The sequence below is a fragment of the Bos indicus genome, chromosome 9 (assembly GCF_029378745.1).
Source record: "Bos indicus isolate NIAB-ARS_2022 breed Sahiwal x Tharparkar chromosome 9, NIAB-ARS_B.indTharparkar_mat_pri_1.0, whole genome shotgun sequence".
Lineage (NCBI taxonomy): Eukaryota > Metazoa > Chordata > Mammalia > Artiodactyla > Bovidae > Bos > Bos indicus.
In genome coordinates, this window is record NC_091768.1 from 40,041,630 (window position 1) to 40,055,415 (window position 13,786).

At 45.3% G+C, this 13,786-nt stretch overlaps 1 protein-coding gene across 2 annotated transcripts in view; it reads left to right on the plus strand.

The window, feature by feature from the left end:
- SLC22A16 (solute carrier family 22 member 16) overlaps positions 1 to 13,786 on the plus strand; it is a 35,246-nt gene that overhangs the window by 20,757 nt on the left and 703 nt on the right. The window contains exons 6-7 of one of the 2 annotated variants that reach the window (XM_019967217.2): positions 1,444 to 1,553; positions 3,431 to 3,530. In XM_019967217.2, coding sequence (XP_019822776.2) covers positions 1,444 to 1,553; positions 3,431 to 3,530 — 210 coding nt within the window. Of the gene's footprint in view, positions 1 to 1,443; positions 1,554 to 3,430; positions 3,567 to 13,786 lie in introns of both variants that reach the window. The other variant, XM_019967218.2, reaches the window with a different exon arrangement.

The window sequence follows — 13,786 nt, forward strand, 5'->3', positions numbered from 1 at the left end:
ATTGTGCGTGTATTTCCCAAGGATCTTGTTTCTAAGAATGTAATTTCTTAGTGAGAAACGGTGCCATAAACTACTGAAATGGCTTCCTCATTCCTGTATTTTGGCAAACTCTTTGGCCTAGAATACCTCTTGCACCCAGAAGAACTCTTCCTTTTTTCACCCCAAATGTTACTAGAACCTGTATTTTCATTCTCAATATAGAAAATATGGTCACTATAACAATACTTTAAAATAATTTATATTTTATATATATAATTATAGTGATTATATAATTATAAAGCAATAGTATCTCAACATTTAGATCAAGGCATTTTAAGTTTTGTATATTGTTTGAAATCTAATTTAAGCTAACCAGTGACTTCCTTTTATGCTTCACTTAATTATCAGTGAATTGGTGAATCAAATATGCTATGGATTGAAAATTCCAGGTGATTGATACATGCAACTGATTCACATTAGTTAAAGTTACTTAAGACTTGGAGGTCTCTGCCACTTTGAGGGAGCTTCATCCATACCTTTTTTGCATGTGTTTTAAAGCAGCTTGCAGTTATATTAGTTGAGTTGATGGCAACTGTCTTTGAGCCAGTGAGGATTTAGGGGAACCCTAGAACCTTTCACCTCTACAGTGGTTAAGCCCCAGCAGTAATGTGGAAGACCGGAAAGTGGCTGATGGCATTTCTAGAAATAGAGCACTAACCCTTAATCACAAAAATTTCCCCTCTAATAAAACTTCTCTCCAAATGGTAATGTCAACACAATACAATTTTTCTGAGTTCCATTAATTCATTCAACAAACACTGAATGCAAAGTAATGACGGTGATAGGAGACACTGGCTGCTTAATACAGGCACCCCCAAATCTCAGTGAGTTCACATCATAGATGTTTATTTCTTGCTCACAGAAAGTTTGATGTGGCTCCTCGCTGGTGGGTGTAGGGGTGGTGAAGGGGGTGTTTGGCTCCCTGGAGCCACTCAGGAACACAAGTTGACAGAGGTACTGCCACCCCTAATGCATGAACTCCACGGTCACCTGGGTCTCAACACCCAGCTGGCAGACAGGGGAGGAGAGAAAAGATGGACTGTGAGACGTCTCTGAGAACTACTTCAGGAAGTGGAATACATCAAGGATGACAGCAGAAACTATCTGGGAGGCTCTTATTCCACAGTGTCTCTTCCCAAATGGCTTTTCTTAGTTGGTAATTTGTAATCTGCTAGGCAGAGGAGGCACAGTAAAACTTTTCTCTAAATCTCATAAAGAGGGAAAGCTTTTGCAGACCATGAGCAGAATTTACAAAATAGATTCAAACAAAAATGAAACTGTTCTGAAAGACACCAGAGGATGAGAAAGTTTTAAGTAATAATTTTGAGGATTTTCTCTTTTTCTTTTAAAAATATTACTTGATGACAAAATGATGGTCTATTTTACCAATATATACATTTTCAGGATTACCATGTTTGGCTAGTGGTGGCAAGTATGGCTGGAAAATTTTTCATCGGGGCAGCATTTGGCCTTATATACCTTTATACAGCGGAGCTGTATCCAACCATTGTAAGGTAAGAGTTACTTATTTTTGTGTTGTTTTCTTATTATCTTTCACTTATGTGTCATATCCTTACATTCAGTCTCTGAGTATAAATGCTTTCTTTTTGTAGAAGTAGGGGAACTCAGAGATGTGGGAAGATTACATGATGATACTAATTCTGAATCAGAGGCTTTGTCTATACGTCATTAACAAGGATATTAGAGAATTTGTTTTGAAATAATGCTGCTGCTAAGTCACTTCAGTCGTGTCTGACTCTGTGTGATCCCATAGACGGCAGCCCACCAGGCTCCCCCGTCCCTGGGATTCTCCAGGCAAGAACACTGGAGTGGGTTGCCATTTCCTTCTCCAATGCATGAAAGTGAAAAGTGAAAGGGAAGTCGCTCAGTCATGTCTGACTCTTTGCGACCCCATGGACTGCAGCCCACCAGCTCCTCCATCCATGGGATTTTCCAGGCCAGAGTACTGGAGTGAAAATAATGCTGTATTGTCCTAAAACCATTTAAAATCTCAAACACCGTTGACTTACACCGACTCAGGGCTAATGTTCTAAGGACATGTCTCTTGGTGTCCTGATGTCAGTTGTGTCAGGGCTGCCATAACAAAACACCACAGATTGAGGGCTTCAAACAATAGGAGTGTGTTTTCTCATGGTTGTGAAGATTAGAAGTCTGAGATCAGGAGTCTGGCATGTTTGGTTTCTCCTGGAGCCTCTCTCCTAAGCTTAATAAGAGATACTTACTCATGTTGAACGGCTTCCCTGGTGGCTCAGATGGTAAAGAATCTGCCTGCAATATGGGAGACCTAGGTTTGATCCCTAGGTTGGGAAGATCCTCTGGAGGAGGGCCTGGCAACTCACTCCAGTATTCTTGCCTGAAGAATCCCCATGGACAAAAGTGCCTGGTGGGCTACATCCCACAGGGTTGCAAAGAATTGGATATGACTGAGTGATATCATGTTGGAAGCACATTCTTTGCTTCCTACTAGAAATTCTATTGGAGAAGGCAATGGCAACCCACTCCAGTACTCTTGCCTGGAGAATCCCATGGACGCAGGAGCCTGGTAGGGTGCAGTCCGTGGGGTCACTAAGAGTCGCACACGACTGAGCGACTTCACTTTCACTTTTCACTTTCATGCATTGGAGAAGGAAATGGAAACCCACTCCTGTATTCTTGCCTGGAGAATCCCAGGGATGGCGGAGCCTGGTGGGCTGCCGTCTATGGGGTCGCACAGAGTCGGACACGACTGAAGTGACTTGGCAGCAGCAGCAGAGATTCTATAGTTGTCTATAAATAAGTTTTAAAGGAAAGTACATTAAGATATTGCTTGACTTTAAAAAATTGAAATAGAATGATCCATAGATATAAATCTTTTGGTTTCCCAAATCCCCACTTCCTATTCTAAATAAACTTCAGCTGTAGAAGACTGATGTTATCCTTAGTGTTAGACTGAATGAGTATCGTAAGAGCTTCATTTGCATAGCTGACGAAGACTGGTTTACCTTTCTTTTGTCTTGAATTATCTGTGTGTTTGTAGACACTGATATTTCACAGAATGTGAATATAAATCATGAACATGTGTGCTCAGTCGCTCAGTCATGTCTGACTCTTTGTGACCTCATGGACTGTAGCCTGCCCGGCTCCTCTGTCCGTGGGATTTCCCAGGCAAGGATACTGGAGTAGGTTGCCATTTTATCTTCCAGGGGAAATCATGAACAACTCTTGAAAAATTAAAGTTAATTTCCAAGTATATTAAGCTGACTTAAGCTTTAGTATTTATTCCCTGTGGGGAGGGTGGACGGGGATCTGGGCAGCTGTTCTCTCACTGTCTGTATCACATGTCCCTTGTCTTCTGTTCCTGCTGCTGTCTTAATTCTCTCTGTGTTTCCAGGTCGCTGGCCGTGGGGAGTGGCAGCACGGTGGGCCGTGTGGGAAGCATCGTGGCCCCATTGTGCATTTATCTCTCCAGCGTTTGGATCTTCATGCCACAGGTGTTCATCAATTTATAGAACTTGACTGAGATAGCGGTGAGGCACAGCAGCCAACTGCCTTCTATATTTTGATTTATTAGGCTCCAACTTATAATTTGGTTTGGGGATTTCTAGCATCCTTGTTCGGAGAAGGCTATGACACCCCACTCCAGCACTCTTGCCTGGAAAATCCCATGGACGGAGGAGCCTGGTGGGCTGCAGTCCATGGGGTCTCGAAGAATCGGACACAACTGAGTGACTTCACTTTCACTTTTCACTTTCCTGCATTGGAGAAGGAAATGGCAACCCACTCCAGTGTTCTTGCCTGGAGAATCCCAGGGACAGGGGAGCCTGTAGGGCTGCCGTCTTTGGGGTCACACAGAGTCGGACACGACTGAAGGGACTTAGCAGCAGCAGCAGCAGTATCTTTGCTAACAGCTCATCAGTTGTTAAGTAGGGTGGTGGTTGCTGTTTCTCTTGTTTGTTGATTGCCTTCCCCCCTCTCCCCACTGTCAGCTGTTAATTGCAACTCAAGTAGGCTCAAGTAGGGCCTCTCCTCAGCACATCACAAAGCCAGGAGCTCTGGTCTCTGGTCTCTGAGCCTGTGCTCCTTCATCGGGATCCGCCGACTGCCTCCCACCCCAGCCTTTGTGATGTCTAATCAAGGCCAGTTCTGGAGGCTGCTGCTCCTGGAAGAATCTGGTGGTATCTGGTGGAAAGGTGTAGGGGTGTGTGGTTTGCAGCTTATCTGAAACTTGAGGGGCTCTTCCTGGTCGGGGCTGCCTGTGTGCCTCCTCTGGGCGCTGGCAGTGTGAGCTGTTCACCTGCTTATGAAGCCTGAGGGCGCTTCTGCTCAGTTTGCAGATTCCCTCCTGGCCCGGTGGTGAGTTTGGGAAGGCATACAGAGCACTGTTACACAACCGGGGCAGGAGGAAGACAGGTGACGGGAGTTGAGGGGCAGGGAGGTGGGGATGGTGGGGGTGGCTGGAGGTGCTGCAGTGACTCCTGGGGGAGCCCCGGGGGTGCTGGTCCTCTCCCTCCTCCTCCAGGCTCCCTTTCTGGAACTTCCTGCTTGGAGCTCTCTCTAGGCTGTTCGCTCTCTGTCGTCTCTTTGTTTTTCTGATTGCCTCACTCTCCAAGAGCCATCCTGGCTGTCTTTCCCAATCGCTGTGTGGATAACTGCTCCTGAGTGCTGACTTGGCTTCCAAGCTGCAGACTCACTAGTCCTGTGGATATCCTCCCTGGGCATCGTATAGCTTCACCATTTCCCAAACCCAGCTGGCTCCTCCTTTTGTCTCCACCGTGAGGTGGGAGTTCTTGGCCTCCCACATGACACTGGAGCGCCAGCTTTTATCCCCGCCCACCCCACTCCTCTCAATCCATGACACCAAATCCTCCTCGCTCAAAACCTCCCGATTCACCTGCTTCCAGTCCAGCTCCTCATCACTGCCTGCCTCCCAGGTTCCCTCCCCTCACTCTACCCCCACCCCCACCCCCACCCCATCAGGGTAGTTTGCTGAACCCACAGCTCCAGTCCAGCTGCCCCTCACCTTCAGAACAAACCCCAGCTCTGCCTGATCCTCACGTCCTTTCCAGATTGACCCCTTCCCATCTTCCCTATTTTGTTTCTTCACACACTTCCTCTGCCTCTCCACACCCACCCTGCTCTCAATGATACCCTGCCCCACCTCCTTTGCTGGAACATCCCCTCTGCAGAGAATGCTTCTTGCCCACCTCCCCCAAGCTTTCATGTACCTTTTTTTTTCCCTTAAGAGAAAGAGACCCCTTTTCCACAGACTTTCTGTAACTATACAAGTTAAAACCAGGAAAACTGATGGGGCTAATTGACTAAACCAGGACCCCCTCCTGTGGAGGAGGGAGGGACAGGCTTCTGGGGTTCGAGCAGTGTTTTCTTGTGGGTGATCAAGACCATGATATGTTTGCTTTGTAATTATTTCTTTTCTTTTCAAACTTTAAACTTTTGTATTAGGGTAGAGCCTATTAACAATGTTGTGGTAGTTTCGGGTGAACAGTGTAGGGACTCCACGTACATATACGTGTATCCATTCTCCCCCAAAACCCCATCCAGGCTGCCTCATAACATTAGCAGAGTTCCATGTGCCATACAAAAGGTCCTTGCTGGTTATCCATTTTAAATATAGCAATATGTACTATAATTATTTCTTAAACTGTACATTTGTTTTATGCATTTAAAACGTATATTTTATGGTAGATAGGTAGATAGATATAGACCTTTTTTTTTTTCCTTTTTAAGAGGTAAATCCAAGAACCATTAGGACCCAGGCTGCCTCAGAAGCTGGCACTGCATCTGGGTCAGAACCGTGAAGGGCTCCCAGAACTGGAAGATGCATTATGGCTGCAATTTCTCTCCAGTACTCCTAAGAGGTCCCTTTCACAGCATCTTCCCAGGTTTGGCAGAGAGCAGTTCTCCTGGATGATGGTGTCCTGGAGCTTTAAGTGGCTGTGACTTACACAGCTGGGGAGCTGAGACCAAAACTGGTCCCACTTGCTTTGTTTCCAGTTTGTCCTCCTGCTCTGACTCTGCCGGATGACTAGTGGGGGCTGAATGCTCTAGGGGTGTAGATGAGGCAGCCCCCATGTATTGATAGCTTTTAGGACACGGAGCAAACCCCACTTCTTCAAGAAGGCCACCCAGACCCAGTGACCCAATCTCCCTCTTTCCCAGGTCCGCATAGCATTTTGTGTGTACCCTTTCCACAGCCTACTGTGGCACTTTGGCTGTAACATTTGCACGTCTTTGTCTCCCATTTAAACCGTTGAACTCTTGCAGAACAGGGCATTTTGTATCAACACAATTGGGTCCAGTAAAGCATTTCTCTTACTTTGTTTGCCATTCATGTTATAATTTATAATATTTAACATTTTAAATGAGATACACTGGCTTTTATAATTTAGATTTGCCCTAAGCAACAGTAACAGTGAGATTATGGGTGTTATACTAGTTACATGGCGAAGGTAATGGCAACTCACTCCAGTATTCTTGCCTGGGAAATCCCATGGACAGGGGAGTCTGGTGGGCTACAGTCCATGGGGTCGCAAAGAGTCAGATACTACTGAGCGATTAACACACATGCATACTAGTAATATGTGTTATACACTAGCAAAATCCTACAAGTAATAAATTGTTGGAGATGACCTTAAAAAAAAAAAAATCATTGTGCACCCACAGGTGGTATGCATCTACTTTTTGGGAATCATTGGTTCAACGTGTTTCTCTCTTATGTCTCTGCAACAGGCACCCAGTCAAGTGTGCTTAAGTCGCTCAGTCGTGTCCAACTCTTTGCGACCCCATGAACCAGAGCATGCCAGACTTCCCTGTCCATCATCAATTCCTGGGGTTCACCCAAACCCATGTCCATTGAGTCAGTCATGCCATCCAACCATCTCATCCTCTATCGTCCCCTTCTCCTCCTGCCCTCAATCTTTCCAAGCATCAGGATCTTTTCAAATGAGTCAAATCTTCACATCAGGTGGCCAAAGTATTGGAGTTTCAGCTTCAACATCAGTCCTTCCAATGAACACCCAGGACTGATCTCCTTTAGGATGGACTGGTTAGATCTCCTTGAAGTCCACGGGACTCTCAAGAGTCTTCTCTAACACCACAGTTCAAAAGCATCAATTCTTTATAGTCCAACTCTAACATCCGTACATGACCACTGGAAAAACCATAGCCTTGACTAGATGGACCTTTGTTGACAAAGTAATGTCTCTGCTTTTTAATATGCTGTCTAAGTTGGTCATAACTTTCCTTCCAAGGAGTAAGTGTCTTTTAATTGCATGGGTGCAATCACCATCTTCAGTGATTTTGGAGCCCCCCAAAATAAAGTCAGCCACTGTTTCCACTGTTTCCCCTTCTATTGCCATGAAGTGATGGGACCAGATGCCATAATCTTCATTTTCTGAATATTGAGCTTTAAGCCAACTTTTTCACTCTCCTCTTTCACTTTCATCAAGAGGCTCTTTAGTTCTTCTTCACTTTCTGCCATAAGGGTGGTGTCATCTGCATTATATGAGGTTATTGATATTTCTCCCAGCAATCTTGATTCCAGCTTGTGCTTCCTCCAGCCCAGCATTTCTCATGATTTACTCTGCATAGAAGTTAAATAAGCAGGGTGACAATATACAGCCTTGACGTACTCCTTTTCCTATTTGCAACCAGTCTGTTGTTCCATGTCCAGTTCTAACTGTTGCTTCCTGACCTGCATACAAGTTTCTCAAGAGGCAGGTCAGGTGGTCTGGTATTCCCATCTTTTGGAGAATTTTCCAGTTTATTGTGATCCATGCAGTCAAAGGCTTTGGCATAGTCAATAAAGCAGAAATAGATGTTTTTCCAGAATGCTCTTGCTTTTTCCACAATCCAGCAGATGTTAGCAATTTGATCTCTGGTTCTACTGCCTTTTCCAAAACCAGCTTGAACATAGGGAATTTCGTGGTTCATGTATTGCTGAAGCCTGGCTTGGAGAATTTTGAGCATTGCTTTACTAGCATGTGCGATGAGTGCAATTGTGCGGTAGTTTGAGCATTCTTTGGCTTTGCCTTTCTTTGGGATTGGAATGGAAACCAACCTTTTCGAGTCCTGTGGCCACTGCTGAGTTTTCCAAATTTGCTGACATATTGAGTGCAGTACTTTCACAGCATCATCCTTTAGCGTTTGAAATAGCTCAACTGAAATTCCATCACTTTCACTAGCTTTGTTCGTAGCGATGCTTTCTAAGGCCGACTTGACTTCACATTCCAGGATGTTTGGCTCTAGGTGAGTGATCATACCATCTTGATTATCTGGGTCATGAAGATCTTTTTTGTAGAGTTCTTCTGTATATTCTTGCCACCTCTTCTTTATATCTTCTGCTTCTGTTAGGTCCATACCATTTCTGCCCTTTATTGAGCCCATCTTTGCATGAAATATTCCCTTGGTATCTCTAATTTTCTTGAGGAGATCTCTAGTCTTTCCCATTCTGTTGTTTTCCTCTGTTTCTTTTCACTGATCACTGAGGAAGGCTTTCTCATCTTTCCTTGCTATTCTTTGGAACTCTGCATTCAGATGCTTGTATCTTTTCTTTTCTCCTTTGCTTTTTGCTTCTCTTCTTTATGTTCCTCATTAACAGAAGATGAAAGTGGAAAAGATGTTTTTAAAAAATAAGCCAAGACACATAGAAGAAGATAGATAAATCTATAAAAGCAAACTGCTATAAAGTCACTAAAACCAAATAAAGATTTTTTTTTAAGGATATCCATAAAGATCCATTACAGACTATAAAGTTAAAAGGGATTTTAAATTTTATTTAACAGCTACTCTAATAGTGCATGTTATATGACAAGCTCTATTTCACTTGCTTTACGAAAAGCAGTCTTCACAGAATGTTGTTTTTGTTCAGTTGCTCAGTCGTGTCCGACTCTTTGGGACCTCATGGACTGCAGTACACCAGGTTTCCCTGTCCTTCACTACCTCCCGGAGTTTGCTCAAACTCATGTCCACTGAGTCAGTGATACCATCCAACCATCTTTTCCTCTGTAGCCTACCTCTTCTCCTGCCCTCAAGCTTTCCCAGCATCAGGGTCTTTTCCGTTCATAGAACGTAGGTGCTGTTTTTGCTATCACTATTTAAATGACATGTTCTGTGCTGTGCTTAGTCGCTTAGTCGCTTAGTCATGTCTGACTCTTTGTGACCCCATGGATTATAACACGCCAAGCTCCTCTGTCTGTGGGGATTCTCCAGGCAAGAATACTGGAGTGGGTTGCCATGCCCTCCTCCAGAGGATCTTCCCAACCCAGGGATCGAACCCATGTCTCTTACATTGCAGGTAGATTCTTTACAATCTGAGCCACCAGGGAAGCCCTTAAATGACATACCTGGGTTCAAATCCAAATACCATGCCTTTTTCGTAGGTTAAACAAACAGTCCTAAAGGGGGTGCAGAGAAAAAAGTTCTTCCACTTTGACCCTCATGCCCCCTCCCCCAGGACCACCTCTGTCATCACGGTCTTGTGTGTATTTGCAAAAATATTCTGTGAATGTGCTTCCTTTGGATGTAGCAGATGTAGCTTGTTATTTTTAATGAGTAAAAAAATAAATTATTAAATTTCTCATTAAGCTTATTTATGGGTGTCAAACTGCCCAGGGAGCCAGTATTTTCCTTTCGAGGAATAGATGTAATTATCTAGAAGATAAGTTTATATTTTCTCTTTCCAGAAGAAGTACATGAGCATCATTCCTTCTGTTGCTTTTATTTTCAACCACTATTTTTAAGTAATCTAAGGGAAAAAGTGGACATCTAATTCACATAATCTTTGTATTTGTGAACTCATTTGGCAAAGGTTGAGTGTTGATTTTGAATTAGGTGATAAGGAGCAGGGATGAAAGAAACAGCATTTGTCCTGAAAGATTTCCAAACTGGTGTGGAAGGCAGAGGTCCCAGAGAAGAGGGCTGGGGTAGGGAATGTTGGGGTTATGGGGTTGCAGGAGAGGGCTACCAACCCAGCTAGGGCCAGAGGAAAAGTTTCCTGCAAGAGGGGCCTTTCATCTGTGTCTGGAGGGGCCGGTGAGAGTCAGCCAGGTGGAAGAGGAGATAAGGGAATTCCATGCAGAGGCAACAGAAAGGCAAAAACTTAGAGGGGAAAAGAAACATGGCCAGTTTGGGTCTGGGTGCAAGCATTGCTGCCAACACCCAGGGTGGTGTGGGTGTCAGGAGGTAAGGGTGAAAGGATGCAGGGATCTCAAAGGAGGTCAGAATATCAGACTAAAGGCGGGTTGGAGCGGACAGAATGGAAAAGTGTTACCCCCTGGACCCGTGACAAGTTGGGTATGGTGGAGGGGGACAGCAGGAGGGGTGGAAGGTTGTTCTCAGGGCTGTAGGGGACTCTAGGAGGAGCAACAAGGCTGAGGTGGGGAGGAACAGTGCACTTGAATTGTGGGTGAGGAGTGGGAGGTGCCTGCTTGATGGCTGGGGAGGGGGCAGCGGGGTGAGGGGCAGAGGGGAGGCTGGTGCCTTTACAGGTCTGGAACTCCGAGGGGTACAGGCTTGAGAATCAGCTTATGACGGATGAGGGAAAAGGGAGGGAGACTGAAGAGCAGAAGCCTGGAAACAGTGGCATTTAGCGCCAGATGGGAAGAGGGGTTCAGGGCAGAAACTGAGGGGGCAACAGGGGAGGTGACTGGGACCCCAAAGGAGGCAGGGAGGCGAGGAAGGCAGAACGGCTCCCAGCTTCCGGCTGTCAGGTTTGGCAGCTAGGAATCTGTGGCCTGGGAAGAGCAGCGTCCATGGGTGTTGGATGGGGCCATGCTGCTGGGGGTGGGGGAGGCGGGGGCGGGCAGGATGGAAGGAGAAGCAGGGACTGCTGTGGAGAAGATGGGCGGGGGCTGCAGTGGATGTGGGCTGAGGCGGAGAGCCTCTTGCTTGTTTCAGAAGATAGAGAGTAGTAATGACAGCTACCGTTTATTGGCTCCTCAACTGTTACTGTTTTAAGTGCCCTAAATGTGTTATTTAATTTAATCCTTTCAACAGTCCTTTGGGGGCAGGTAGTATTATTTGGAGAAGGCAATGGCACCCCATTCCAGTACTCTTGCCTGGAGAATCCCAGGGACGGGGGAGCCTGGTGGGCTGCCGTCTCTGGGGTCTCACAGAGTCGGACATGACTGAAGCAACTTCGCAGCAGCAGCGGCAGTATTAATTATTTCTATTTTACAGATAAGGAAACTGAGGAGCAGAAAAATTAAGTCACCTGCCCAGGGCCATACAGGTAGCAAGTACAAGTTCCCAGGCAGAGTGGGTACAGAGATTGTAAGAAGCTCAAGAAATTTATTTTTACTGAGGGAAACTAGCCAGTGGAAAGGAAAAGATCAAAAGTTTGTGAGAAAGAAGGGAGATCTATTGATGGGGGAAGACCCCGCCCCTCCACCGCCCTCCCCCAGGAGAAGGTGAGAGGGGACAAAGGCTCCTCCTGGTCAGGGGGAGGGAGAGGTGGGATTGAGGGGGTTGTTGGAGTGCTTGTGTGGGGTAGCGAGGGCTGGCCATAGGGATGGGGGACCTGCTTGGAGTGAAAGGAGAGATGCAAGGTTCTGAGTTTATTCAGTGCCTGACTATTCTCACTACTCACTACTATGCTTGCTCCTTGGAAGAAAAGTTCTGACTAACCTAGACAGCATACTTTTCAGCAGAGACATTACTTTGCCAGCAAATGTCCATCTAGTCAAGGCTATGGTTTTTCTAGTGGTCATGTATGGATGTGAGAGTTGGACTATAAAGAAAGCTGAGCACCGCAGAATTGATGCTTTTGAACTATGGTGTTGGAGAAGACTCTTGAGAGTCCCGTGGGCTGCAAGGAGATCCAACCAGTCCATCCTAAAGGAAATCAGACCTGAATATTCATTGGAAGGACTGATGTTGAAGCTGAAACTCCAATTGTTTGGCCACCTGATGCAAAGAGCTGACTCATTTGCAAAGACCCTGATGCTGGGAAAGATAGAAAGCAGGAGGAGAAGGGGACAACAGAGGATAAGATGGTTGGATGACATCACCAACTCAATGGACATGAGTTTGAGTAAACTCCGGGAGTTGGTGATAGATAGGGAGGCCTGGCATGCTGCAGTCCATGGGGTCACAAAGAGTCAGACACGACTGAGTGACTGAACTGAACTGAATTGAACTGATTCTACCAAGTTAAAAAAGAAAATCCAGTCTTGTCTTGAATTGTCCATTTGATTCTATTTCTTGTTTAGACTTGTTCAGTGTTTTTCAGACCCTGACAGAGGTCTCTCTTGGGATTTCTACGTCCTTTGTAATATCACTTTAAATTCTGTTACTGTTTCTTGGCTTACTCATGCATTTCTGGAATTAGGTTATCAGTGTTTTGCAAAACAAGTCAAGAACTGTCTTCCCAGGTCACATCTGTACCTGATGTGGCCTCATGTCGTGTCTCAATTTACACTGCATCTCAGAGACTATAAAAGCACCAAACATGCAGATTTATCAGAAAGCCTATGCCTTAATTTATTTTTATGGGCTCTTCTCAGTACTTTTTGCTAAAGGAGTTTAAATTATGTAAAAACAAAGTTTTTACAGACTATAACCAGATTTAGTTCTAAAACCCACCCATATCTTCATAGTGGTCAACAGAGAAGAGATATACAGACTTTAGTTTTTTAATGTGATTTGCATTTTTGAAAGCAAACACCTTGGTGGTAGTCTAAAAGGTTGCCTTTCATGTGTCAAAACCTGGAAGGTAAAGAAATACTGAATTTTTATAAGAAATCACTTGGAAACTGTCGTTCAGTTCAGTTCAGTTCAGTCGCTTGGTCGTGTCTGACTCTTTGTGACCCCATGAATTGCAGCACGCCAGGCCTCCCTGTCCATCACCAACTCCCGGAGTTCACTCAGACTCACGTCCATCGAGTCGGTGATGCCATCCAGCCATCTCATCCTCTGTCGGCCCCTTCTCCTCCTGCTCCCAATCCCTCCCAGCATCAGAGTCTTTTCCAATGAGTCTAGTCTTCACATGAGGTGGCCAAAGTATTGGAGTTTCAGCTTTAGTATCATTCCTTCCAAAGAAATCCCAGGGTTGATCTCCTTCTGAATGGACTGGCTGGATCGCCTTTCAGTCCAAGGGGCTCTCAAGAGTCTTCTCCAACACCACAGTTCAAAAGCATCAATTCTTCAGTGCTCAGCCTTCTTCACAGTCCAACTCTCACATCCATACATGACCACTGGAAAAACCATAGCCTTGACTAGTGGACCTTTGTTGGCAAAGTAATGTCTCTGCTTTTCAATATGCTATCTAGGTTGGTCATAACTTTCCTTCCAAGGAGTAAGCGTCTTAATTTCATGGCTGCAGTCACCATCTGCAGTGATTTTGGAGCCCCCAAAAATAAAGTCTGACACTGTTTTCACTGTTTCCCCATCTATTTCCCATGAAGTGATGTTCCCCCCACACAAAGTAGCAGCTAGTTTCCATTGCCTCTGTTTTGTTTCCCCCTAAATGCTACAGATTTTGGTTCATTGAACTGTTCATTGGTGCATGCATGCATTTATTCAGTCCCCACCATTTACTGAATACTGATAGCGTGTCCATTATTGCGGGCAGGAGCAGGGTTGACTAAGACAATCCCTGACCATCAAGTCCAAATCCAAGATGCTGGGTTCTCCCATGAGGCTCTGGAGCCTGGCAAGACAGGGCAGGGAGTTTTTTTTCTTCAGTGTAGCTCCTAGGACTGTGCCTACAAGAGTAATAATGCAGGCAGTA